At 42.0% G+C, this 9,770-nt stretch overlaps 1 protein-coding gene across 1 annotated transcript; it reads right to left on the bottom strand.

Annotated features, from left to right (window-relative positions):
* Positions 1–395: 395 nt before the first annotated feature.
* On the bottom strand, positions 396–9,770 carry LOC121303761 (estrogen-related receptor gamma-like). The gene is made up of 7 exons (XM_041234537.1): positions 9,395–9,770; positions 7,373–7,489; positions 6,581–6,673; positions 6,443–6,464; positions 6,099–6,268; positions 3,937–4,206; positions 396–761 (listed from the first exon to the last, which is right to left on the bottom strand). The coding sequence occupies exons 1-7, from the start codon at positions 9,768–9,770 to the stop codon at positions 517–519; spliced, it is 1,293 nt and encodes a 430-aa protein (XP_041090471.1). The 3' UTR covers positions 396–516.

Here is a 9,770-nt window from a genome sequence, read left to right on the forward strand (position 1 = left end):
GGCGCCCTCTTGTGGTTATTTGCAATACAAATTGCAAATTATATCGTGATGCTATATAATTAGGGCTTCTGATTTTTGGTTTTAAGCAATAAATTATAAAACATTCCCGATACAAAAAAAAAAAAAAAAAATCGGTGTATACCTTTTAACATGTGTAACATTTTAGAAAACAGTAAAAGCATCTCTCTCTCTCTCTCTCTCTCTCTCTCTCTCTCTCTCTCATTAGTTTAATTCGTTTTGACGTGGTTATTAAATTAAAGCAAATACTGCACCAATGGCAGAACCACTGTACATTGTGTAGTTTATTTGATTTAAATAGTGTTAAATAAAAGTACTTTTTATTATTATTATTTTTTAAATCCTAAAATTCTAGGTGATGTAAAACTTTTGGCCATAGCTGTAAATAAAGTGCCTGCAGATGCTGGCCATCCCAAGCAATAGTTCTGAGTGGGTTTGGGTTGCGATTTCACGGCATTCACTCCCCCAGGACTGGTGGTGGGGGTGCTGGCTGGACAATCACATCTTAGCCTCTAGCATCTCCAGGAAGAGTTTGTGCAGGGGCACCCTGCCCTCCAGGTGCAGCCTGCAGAAGCAGTGAATGGCTCGACTGGCAGTCTGCCGGAGCAGGGGGAGAGTCATGAGCAGCTTGCCCGTGCGGTGAGGGTCCTGGGGCTGCCAGCTCCCCTCGTAATCCCGCAGGGCTTCGTGGAGTCCGTCCTGAAGATGCTGCACTGCCTCCACGTTCTCAATGTGAGCCGAGTCTGCAAAGACAAGCAAGGCATCCAAGGCTTGAACAACACAAGAGGTATTGGCCTGTTTTTTATAGTGAATTGTAGGTTTGCAAGGGCTGTGAAATGTTAACATGGGGCATCTTAAACTTTTGGCGTTACATCTATGGACGTCTAAACAGCGACATATAAAGTTCCCTATGCATAGACTCGATGTAGTAATTATGCTTATTTTGCAGAGTTTTTAAATAAACATTAAAATGTCTTGCTTGCAAATATTTCATGTTTTACAGTAACTCAGTCCTGACCTGAACACCCCCTACTGCCATACAACTCTTGGTCTTTGTTAACTGTATTTGAACACTTACTGAAAACTTCCTAAAACCCCAAAGCCTTGTCAGGATTTCAGCTGGCCAGGAATATAGTGATACTGAAAGAAACTAGGCGAAAATCGTTGACTAACATTTCCAGCGTAATTCTTTCTCAGTGTCTTTTGATTTTGAAGCATCAGTGAAAGAATTGTATTTGCTTTAAGAAAAGTTATTGGCATTACTAAGGTGTACTTACTACATATTCTGGGATTGATTTAAAGATCTTCTTGTTAGGTAATTCACGGCTTGACTCCAACATACCAATTAAATGAAAGCCTGCTTCTACAGGCTTGCAGAGGGAAGGGCGTGCGAGAGTGAAACGCTGATGAGTTTTCAGACTTTCATTTATTTAATTGCTTCTTTAATCAGGAGATTTACCCATTGAGACCAAGGCCTTGTTTACAAAGCAGTTTTGCAAACAATAAAATGCCACTTTCTTTTTTTTTTTTTTTTAAAAGGAAAATGGTTTGAAATTCTTCTGAAAAGCCCCTTTTCAATATATATTAAATTGTACGCTGCACAGTGATGTGATGTATAATGAAGTTTGCATGCTGGCTGCATTAAATCACACTGATTTTAGGAGACACTGTTAATCAATTTCCAAGTTTTTAAGGTAGATCACTAGACTGAGCAAACTGATTTACTGATCAGAGCCCAGGGCTGAACATCCTCTCTCACTGTTTTAACTATTGATTTTTTATTTTTTTTACTACACAGGTTTCAAGAAACAACAACGAACATGACCCCTTTTGAAATGTTACACGTAACTAAGCTTTTAAAAGAAATGGGACTGTTAGATTTTAATCCCATTTTCTATACCTCTATTCAAAGCTATTTAAATGAATATTGTGAAAGACTTGTACCAACTTTTCTCCCTGTTAAGTGAGTACAGAAAAACCAAGAATAGATTAACTTGTTATGCACTGGGAGTTTTATTTCCATCCCTACCATCTATGCCAGTGTATCCATTTCACATACATGCATCTGTACTATTACCCCACATACAATCTGCTGTTAATATTAATTGAAAAATACATTTACACATTTTAATTTTTTTTTTTTTTTCCCCCCGTAAACCCAGAACCACTGGATTGAAAACTGCATCGCATTTACAATTCAAACTCTATCAATCAAACGGACTGATGGCCTTTTAATTACAAAATCAATTCTCTAATATCTGTGCTCCCCCCCTACCCCCACTTCCCTTCCCCAGCGGATCAATTGAGCTACAAGCTTTCCTTTCAAACGCTTATTAAAGATGAGCTACATGATCACAACCTTCAACAGGACCCCTGTGGGTCTTGTCAAGAACCCTTAACCCCAAGCTCTTAATATCCTGGACTGTCAACAAGGGGAACCATCTTCAGAAGACCCAGGCTATAAGATAATCACTGCGGGGCTGTCCTATTGAACATTTTTGGAAAATGAACCCGTCCATTACCCTGAGCAGACCACATCACTGCCACCTTTGGCACCCCCACTGGAATTGGAACAAATATTCCAAAAGCCATCGTGGCGTACAGCGGCACGTGATTTCAAAATACACTTTCTCTTAAGAGCGATTGACCCCAACTTTATTTTTTGTATTGCTTTTGTGGATTGTGGCACCTGTCTGCCTTTGACTGTAGCTGCCCTTGTGCCTTTATACATTGCAGTGCCCTGTTGCATTGCCCCTGCATTAGGTAAGACCATGTAAAGCTGCCATTAGGTACTGCAATAGCACACGGACTCCGAGTGCAAGCACACAGGCCAGTTGCACATGCAGTCGATGTTGATTATTCAAACAACACATTGTGTACCAAGGTCACAAAATAATCTTAGAAAGTTATTTGATGAGTGACTAGAAGTCTTTCTTAGCCTCTAAGAAAGACTTCTAGTCACTCATCAAATAACTTTTGATGAGTGACTATTTTGGAAGAGTGGCGATTTACAATTGACTATTACCATAGCTGTGAGAACAGGAAGTCCTTATTCCCAGGCAGTGGCTCCCTACAGGGCTGGCCAATACAGCGGGCCTGGTTGCTTGCTCATCGCCTGAGTCACCTGACAGCTGTCAATACCTGTCTCTTATCCTTTTGTATTTAACAGCCTTTTAAAAGACTTCTTTCACGAAGGGTCAGGAAGCTGGGAGCACAGTGTCTGCAGACCCAACTCCCAGGAGAGAGAGAGAGAGAGGGAGGGGGGGCTTTTAATTAAATCTCAGCCAGGGACACAGCAATTTAAAAGTGTCCCTGACAGAGGCTAGGGCGAGCGGAAGAGGAAGGTATAGAGGCAAAAATTACCTTGCAATTACCGTATTACCTTGACTAAACTGGCAGCAGGCACATTAGCAGATTGCAGCTTTATCAGCAATGGCATCACAACGGATTGGAAACAAATATTACACTGATATGGTACCATGGTACCGTAATGTAGCGTTCATACCTTCAAATTAGGAAAATGGTGCAACTGCCGTAGCATGCGTCCTTCTGGAGCTGCCCTTGTGACCTTATAGTGCAGTACACTGTACAGACCATTTGGCATGAATTTAAAAGAAGAAATATCTACACTGCTGAGTTGCCACCAACAGCCATTTGGAAAGCGTTTGCAACAAGAATTTTTCACCCATTTCAGGTTTTAATACTAACCACAGTGTGTGGCTTAATTGGACCAATTAAATCTGAAGTAGTCCCCCAGGACTGTCATGGGACACATCTGCTGGTTCAGGTATGTCTTATTAAATTTATGGCGAAACCAGGATTGGATCAAACTGCGACACAACGGGAGCCTTATTTCCACAACTGAATATGTAGATTGTGATCACTGAAGAAGGGAAGGGAAGGCTGGCTGTCTCTCACCTGAGTTGGCCAGCGCCATGGCTTTGAGGGCGACCAGCTCTTCCGGGCTGAGCCCCATCTTCTGGTACTTGCTGATGAGCTGCTGCAAGGCGCTGTAGAGGTCAAGCAGCCCAGCCGAGCGGCACTGCCCACGGTCCAGCAGGAAATTCCCAGCGAACACCAGCTCCTCCGCAAAAGCCAGCGAGCGAGACGCCACGGCCAGAACCAGGATCTCCATCCAGCCGCTCTGAAGCAGGGCTATCTGGTCAACCAGAGGCAGGCTGGGGAAGCCTGGGGTGGGAGAAGAGAAGGAGAGTTGTGTGGGGTCAAGCCCATAGTGTGGTAAGCCTTTGGAGGCAACTTAGGGACAAGTGGAATGAGCTGAAGTCGTCTCAACATACTCAAATATTTTATACAGGGGGGTCTCATAGGTCTGCCACCATGAGCATACATTTACTGGTTGTCTGTCCTTTAGGTCTGGTGTAAAAGCAAAGAGGAATGAATTCAGTTTTTGTGTAGTGCAGACAAGCAACAGGCTGCCTGAATTAACATCCTCATCTGCATAATATACAATATTTCCTGTGATGACCTGTAAGGCACTTTTGTAGAATGTTAGTTACAGCATTTCGATTAAGTGTTTTATAGTTAAGAGATAACAAACAGGGTGCGCTGAGCGTACAGTCTTCCGAATGGATACGTCTCTTGACAGGGCCTCAACCTATCCTGTTCAAATCAGAATGTGTCTTGGTTCAGTTCCCTCTCAGTGGGAAAGGCGGTTTCATTAATGAAGCTTCAGTGACCTTACTGAGCCGCTCTCCTGTTTTCCTTTCATATTATCAGCGAGCGTTGTTCGCTGCGGGAGATCCGAGCGGCTTTTTAAAAAAAAAAAAAAAAACAAACCAAAAAAAAAAAAAAGATTAATTAACAGATTGGAATGGGTACAATCAGCCTGATCAATAGAGCCCGCTCAATATGCTCCCCTGGGTGAGACACTTTTAGGCATTGCTCTTAGAGCTGAATCCTAGTCTTTTTAATACATCGTGACGGCAGGATGAGGCTTTTATTGTTCACAAGCTATCTCCATTATACAGCAGTGTGCATATTTATTAGAGAGCTTCGGGAGTGATCATCTATTGAGCGTCATGTCAGGTTTTAGCTATGACTGTCAAAGAAATGTTTTGGGCATTTTAATGTTTAACACGTATCATCAAACTATATTAGTTATATTAGTCGTCCTTTAAATATGATAACTACCTGCATGAAAACCTCTGGGTGTAGGAATTTCACTCAGTAATCGGTGATATAGAAACAATAGGCACTCGTGTGTGAAAATGTCAAACCACACTGTGCTTTAATCAGGCATCTTAAACAACTTCCAAAAAGTCTCCTGCGTTTTACCTCTTGTGGCTCTGTGTCCCTTTTCTCTTCCTATTTTAAATGATCTGCACATATGGTCTATTAGTCATCAATTAAATTAGACAAAAAAAAACTATTGTCCTATTTTGACAATTTTCCAAGGTGCTTACTTAAAGTGGTTTGTTTTCACATGCACAACGAATCAAAACTACAGAAGCAATGGGGTGTTCTGATACAGAAGCAATGGGGTGCTCTGATACAGAAGCAATGGGGTGTTCTGATACAGAAGCAATGGGGTGTTCTGATACAGAAGCAATGGGGTGCTCTGATACAGAAGCAATGGGGTGTTCTGATACAGAAGCAATGGGGTGTTCTGATACAGAAGCAATGGGGTGCTCTAATACAGAAGCAATGGGATGTTCTAATACAGAAGCAATGGGGTGTTCTAATACAGAAGGAATGGGGTGCTCTGATACATTTGCACACCTGCAACTTGACCAGCTGACAGTGTTTTAAATGAGAATTAATTCTGGTGAGATAGAGGGCACTATTATATATCTTAAACTGTCCTTATTATTACAAATAATCTTTCATTGTGCAAAAACTATATATATATATATATATATATATATATATATATATATATATATATATATATATATATAGAGAGAGAGAGAGAGAGAGAGAGAGAGAGCGAGAGAGAGAGAGAGAGAGGAATACAAGGTGACCTACATTCATAGTATGTGTCATCAAATTCAGGCGAGCGAGTGCCAAGATAGCCCTCATATGCTCAGCCAATCGGAAGTCTCACACTATGCAAACCGTACCTGGGATGTGCTTTGCCCAGCCAATCACGATAAGCAGCTCTCTGTTGAGGAGGTCACACAGGGTGGTCAGGGTTTTGACGTCACTTTCTGGGGCTGTGGGGTCGGGCATGGCGAAGACAGGGGTGGGCTCCATTAGAAGGAGGTGGGAAATTACTTTGTTGCCTAGAAAATGATAAAGACACATGATGAGGACTGCAGTGGCTTATCAAGCTAGCCCCCAACACAATACAAAATTGGCATAAACGTCATTTGAAGGTGTCAAGAATTGGATGGGTCTGGAAATCAGTTGTTACCCCCCAGTCCAGGGCAGGTTTGAGGCATGGAGATTGAACTGCTCTCTCCCTCACCCATCTAAGGGAAAGGGTTCTCCTCTCAGTCCAGGGCAGGATTGATGCATGGAGACTGAAATACTAAGAAGTGAGGTTGGCTTCATACATGCAATGTAAAAATAAAAACAAAAATAAGGTTTTGAGCTTTTGGACTGCGAGAATGCAAAATCTCACCTGTTGTCTTGAAAGGCTCTGACGAGATTTTGTATTTCTGACGACCTCCCCTCACACGGTCCATTCGGACGCCTGAGGGAACATAGACTGGTCATTAACAATAACACAAGGAGTGGAATAAAGCTGTATTCCATCAACAGGCTCTGGTGACGTGGTAAACCACAAGAGCAAAGCTCAAATCACAAGGAGGGATTACAGTTTTGGAAAATTGCATGTATTTCAACTTCTGTCAAATCTAAAGGTTTTTCATTGCTGATTTCACTAGTAAAGAGTTACAAATCTGGTCAACAGAAAAATATGTTCACTATATATTAATAATAAAGACTAAACAGAAAACCTTTGAAAAGGTGGTCCAATATATAATATTTTGCACTATATAGTGCAAGATATATCTTAGAACATTTAAACAAATACTGCTTGAAATGTATTCAGAAGCAAAAATGACCATGTTTTTTATTTGTTCCTATAACAGAATTATGGTTAAAAAAGAAATCAGTAACATCAGTAATAAATAACACATATCGGGAATGGAAATGAGACTCCCATGGCATAGCAGTTTGATCCATTCCTGGTTTTTCTAGGAGTTTATAAAGATTCACCTGAGCTTGTCACCTAGACGCTGTTGCAACAGGAGTTGTATTTCCATCCCTGCACATTCTACTGTACAGAAGAGTGTTTCTCTCCTTTGTTTAGAAGGTATTTTGATGCTCGTTCCAATGTAATATTTGAATGTTCCCTCCCTGTACTGGTGTTTGCTGAGAACTCTCTCACCTTCCTTCATCATCCCGACTTGCAGACACTTCCTGAAGCGACAGGCCTGGCAGGATTTCCTCCTCCTCTTCGTGATCTCACATGTGTTCAGCACCGGGCAGCTGTACTCTATATTACCTGAGCCAGAGGACAGACATGGAAAAAAATGACACGCCCAAACTAAAGCAAAGTCTTTAGGCAGAAACAGGTAAAAGATGTCACATGTATAGGACAGCGTCTCTTTAACGTGTGCTGTTTCTAAATGGTGTCCTTTAGTTGCTGCTTTGCTGAGCAGTGGAATAATAATTGAAGTCTTGTTTTGTCCCATTCGCTGCTATTGTTCAGGCCTCATTCTCGCAGCTTGACGCCTTGAGCATTTCCACAGAAATCCATAGCACAGAAAGCCAGGATATTGATTAGCATTGTATCCATTGTCACCAAATACTGCCTAGCTCTCCCCTTTGAAATCTTTAAAAAAGCCTCTAATAGATTATTGATTGGATCTTTCTTGTCCATTAGATCCCATACTAGTAAAGTTAGGGGCTTGCTCTTAGGCTATGTTATCAGTGAAGTGTATCCACTCTCTCAAACACACACTCTTGCGCAATGGACAAAAGCTAGTCGGTCTACAGTAGACCCTGATATGGATTTGATATAGCCATCTGCAATTTCTTTATAGCAGACATTATGTAACGTACAGAAATTAAGTCACACTGAAATTATCCATGCCGTTATTATTCTAAGTATATGGTGTCAGGTGCTGTGAATAAAGCTGATTTACACCCGCTTAAGGGGAGAGGGGCCAGTGAGCCTACTTGTAATTTAGTACAAGATATGCAAACTGTGGGGGCCACATACCATACTGAAGTGGAACAGTATGTTAGGAAAGGCACAGGAACAACTGCAACCCCATTAACTAGCATGCAATGTCAGATAATTGTCTATTACCATCATATGAAATCCATTTTGCATTAAAATATATTACGATGCAGGATTTGGGGTGCTTACAATGCTTACTACTCAAATCTCTGAAACCTCTAAAGCTGAAGGAACAGGAAGTCCTGGTTTGCTGTATTAAACCCCCAAGTCTCTCCTGATGTGCCGTGCAGTGGCCTGAAACCTAGTCTGCAGGGCGGGGGGCGGGGTATTGGAAATTTGATTTCTGCATTAAAGCGATCCGATATCTGGGGCATTTACTCAATGGAATAGATTATTGATCGCTTTGTTAATTAAGGACACTGTAACTGTGTCTCCTCGGACCCTTCTCGCAGGTTTGCAAGAAAAGACCAAAACACTCAGGGTCAATTTTGTCCTGGACATGCTTATTATCCTGGAACTGGTTTCTCGAAGCACCAATTCACTTCCATTGAAAAAAAAAAGAAGAAAAGAATGCATGCATCTTTTTTATCACACAGACCTGCTCAGTGGATTTCTGGTAAACTTCATCGTTCTATCTTAAAAGGTTTTATTTTTATTTTTTTTAAATGGCTAGAAATAAGTTAGCTTGCTAGTCAGCAGCCTATTAAGTGCTAGCAGTGTTTTGTGAAACTGGCCCCTGGAAGCCAGAATACACAGCCAGAGTTATAAAACACATGGTCCAATATGTAGTGATGTCACAAGAAGGATGCCACATGACAAATAGAAAGACTATAAGCTGAAGGAACACAAAGCAACTTTATCAGGTGTCTTGAAACCCAATTCAGTTTAACTTTGTCATTTAAAAAAAAAAAATTATTACAGGAAACGTTTATGTGGGGCTGCCACCTGTCCCTGTTTTCCTTGGATCGTCCCAGTTTTGAGGAAGGTGTGCCTGGAATTCAACAATGCTTCCCAGCACTATAAATCGAGCACTTCAGATAAATCAGAATGTAGTATTACTACAACAAGCAATACCAATTGGTTTTCAATACTATAGCAGTAAAGTATCTATGTCTATTATTGCATGCATATAGGATTTCTAAAGAGAGTTTCAACTTTAAACAATTTCTATTCAGTGGCACTTCTATGACAGTATGAAGTCATTATTGTCGCCTTTGTAATTACCCTGGATGGTTCGCTTGAAAAATGCCTTGCAAGCTTCACACGAAGCGACCCCGTAGTGATACCCTGACGCAAAGTCCGCGCACACCAAACAGAGCCGCTTGGGCTCGGAGCTGAGGGCAGCGCCGTGATCACACTCTGGGGTCCGCCCGCTTCTGTATCGCTGGTTGCTGCAGGAATCTATCACTGAGCCCCTGCACCCGCTGCTTCCCGAGCTCGGGGAATCAGGATCCAGCGATTGCCCCCCGGAAAGGAGACTGCAGCCGCTGCTGTCGGACGAGCCGCCGGGGCTGAACTGGGTCACGCTGTCTAGGGCGAACACCGGGCTGGGCGGTTCTGTTTTGAAGCAGGGCTCGCATGATGACTGCGGGACCTCCAT

The sequence above is a fragment of the Polyodon spathula genome, chromosome 35 (genome assembly GCF_017654505.1).
Source record: "Polyodon spathula isolate WHYD16114869_AA chromosome 35, ASM1765450v1, whole genome shotgun sequence".
Classification (NCBI taxonomy): Eukaryota; Metazoa; Chordata; class Actinopteri; order Acipenseriformes; family Polyodontidae; genus Polyodon; species Polyodon spathula.